This window comes from Carlito syrichta, unplaced genomic scaffold (genome assembly GCF_000164805.1).
Source record: "Carlito syrichta isolate Samal-C Ts95f unplaced genomic scaffold, Tarsius_syrichta-2.0.1 Scaffold85413, whole genome shotgun sequence".
Classification (NCBI taxonomy): Eukaryota; Metazoa; Chordata; class Mammalia; order Primates; family Tarsiidae; genus Carlito; species Carlito syrichta.
In genome coordinates, this window is record NW_007029509.1 from 68,344 (window position 1) to 70,065 (window position 1,722).

The 1,722-nt window shown below is 49.8% G+C and overlaps 1 protein-coding gene across 1 annotated transcript in view; it reads left to right on the plus strand.

The window, feature by feature from the left end:
- Positions 1 to 1,722, plus strand: part of GRIN2D (glutamate ionotropic receptor NMDA type subunit 2D) — a 48,796-nt gene that overhangs the window by 9,115 nt on the left and 37,959 nt on the right. The window contains exon 5 of the mRNA XM_021711718.1: positions 1,555 to 1,722. Coding sequence (XP_021567393.1) covers positions 1,555 to 1,722 — 168 coding nt within the window. The remainder of the gene's footprint in view (positions 1 to 1,554) is intronic.

The window sequence follows — 1,722 nt, forward strand, 5'->3', positions numbered from 1 at the left end:
CATTTTTTTTTTTTTTTGTATTGACAAGGTTTTGCTATATTATCTAAGCTGGTCTTGAATGCCTAGACTCAAGCAATCCTTCTACCCTGGCCTCCCAAAGTGCTGGGTTTACAGATGTGAGCCACTGCACCCAGCCAGCATGCTAATTTTAAGAAGCTTCTTGAAAATCCAAGCAAAGATGTTGAATAGAAGGAAGATAGGTTTGTCTGGAGCTCATGGGACAGGTTGTGACTGAGGCTAGGAGCCGAGAGCATATCCAGTGCTACCCAGTAGAACATTCTGCAATGATGAAGGTGGGCTGTATCTGCTCTGTCCAATATGATAGTCACACGTGGCTGTTGAGCACTTGATTTGTGGTTAGTGCGACCAGAGAGCTAAATTTTACATTGTATTTAATTTTAATTAATTTAAATCTGAATAGCTATGTGTGGCTAGTGGCTGCTATATTAGATAGTGCAGGAGACAGTCTTTAAACCCGTGGGTCTGAATGAGATCACCAAGGAGAGAAGAAAACAAGAACACTAAGGCACAGTCCTACATTTAGAATTCTGGCTGAGACAGAGGGGCCAGCAAAGGAGACAGAGAAGGAGGGAACAGGGAGGTAGGGGGAAAATCAAGGAAGCAGAGTCCAAGCAGCAAAGTTTCTTCCCCTTAGGAGATACGAGACCTTCAGCACTCTCATGCATGCTAGGATGTGTGGTCTCCCTCACTGCACACAGGGAACTGGTCCCTCTCAGCGAATGCTGGGGGCTATAGTTCATGCCGAGTGTATTAATGATGTTGATGTTAGCTGCTGTACCAGATAAAACCCCAAATCTCAGTGACTCAGCCCAATAGAGAGTAGTTTCTCGCTCATATAAAATCCAAACAGGGCCGTGGACAGTGGCTCACACCTGTAATCCCAGCATTTTGGGGGGCCGAGGAGGGAGAATTGCTTGAGCCTAGGAGTTTGAGACCAGTCTGGCCAATATAGGAGACCTTGTCTCTACAAAATGTCAAAATGTCAGCTGGACATGGTAGCAAGCACCCACCTGTAGTCCCAGCTACTCAGGAGGCTGAGGAGGAAGGGTCGCCTGAGCCAAAGAGGTCAAGGCTATGGTGAACTGTGATCATGCCACTGCCCTCCTGCCTGGGCAACAGAGTGAGACCCTGCCTCAAAAAATAAAGGTAGAGTCCAAAACAGGTGTTCCTTATTGGAGGTGGTTCTACTCCACATGGTGATGCAGGGACTCAGGCTCCCTCCCTCTTGTGGCTCTGTAATCCCCTAGGACTTCAGAGTTCTCTTCTGTGGCCTCCACATCTGCCCTCAGACAGGGAAGAGATAGGGCTCATGGGGAAGAGTTTTTATAGGTGAGTCTAGAAGAACTCAGTCAGTAGCTAAGTCTAATCCAGATCTAGCCCTAGGAGGAGAAGAACACGGGTCTAGTGAGCAACCAGTCTGCCATACTGGGAGCTGCAATGCACAGTTGACCTCTGGAAGCTGTGGTCCCCTTATCAGTGGCTGGGAGATGCCCCCACTTGGGGAGGCCTGACGTCTTCCTCCCTCCCCGGCAGGAGAAGGGCTCCACCTTCCTGCAGCTGGGCTCCTCCACAGAGCAACAGCTTCAGGTCATCTTTGAGGTGCTGGAAGAGTACGACTGGACGTCCTTTGTAGCGGTGACCACGCGTGCCCCTGGCCACCGGGCCTTCCTGTCCTACATCGAGGTGCTGACCGACGGCAGC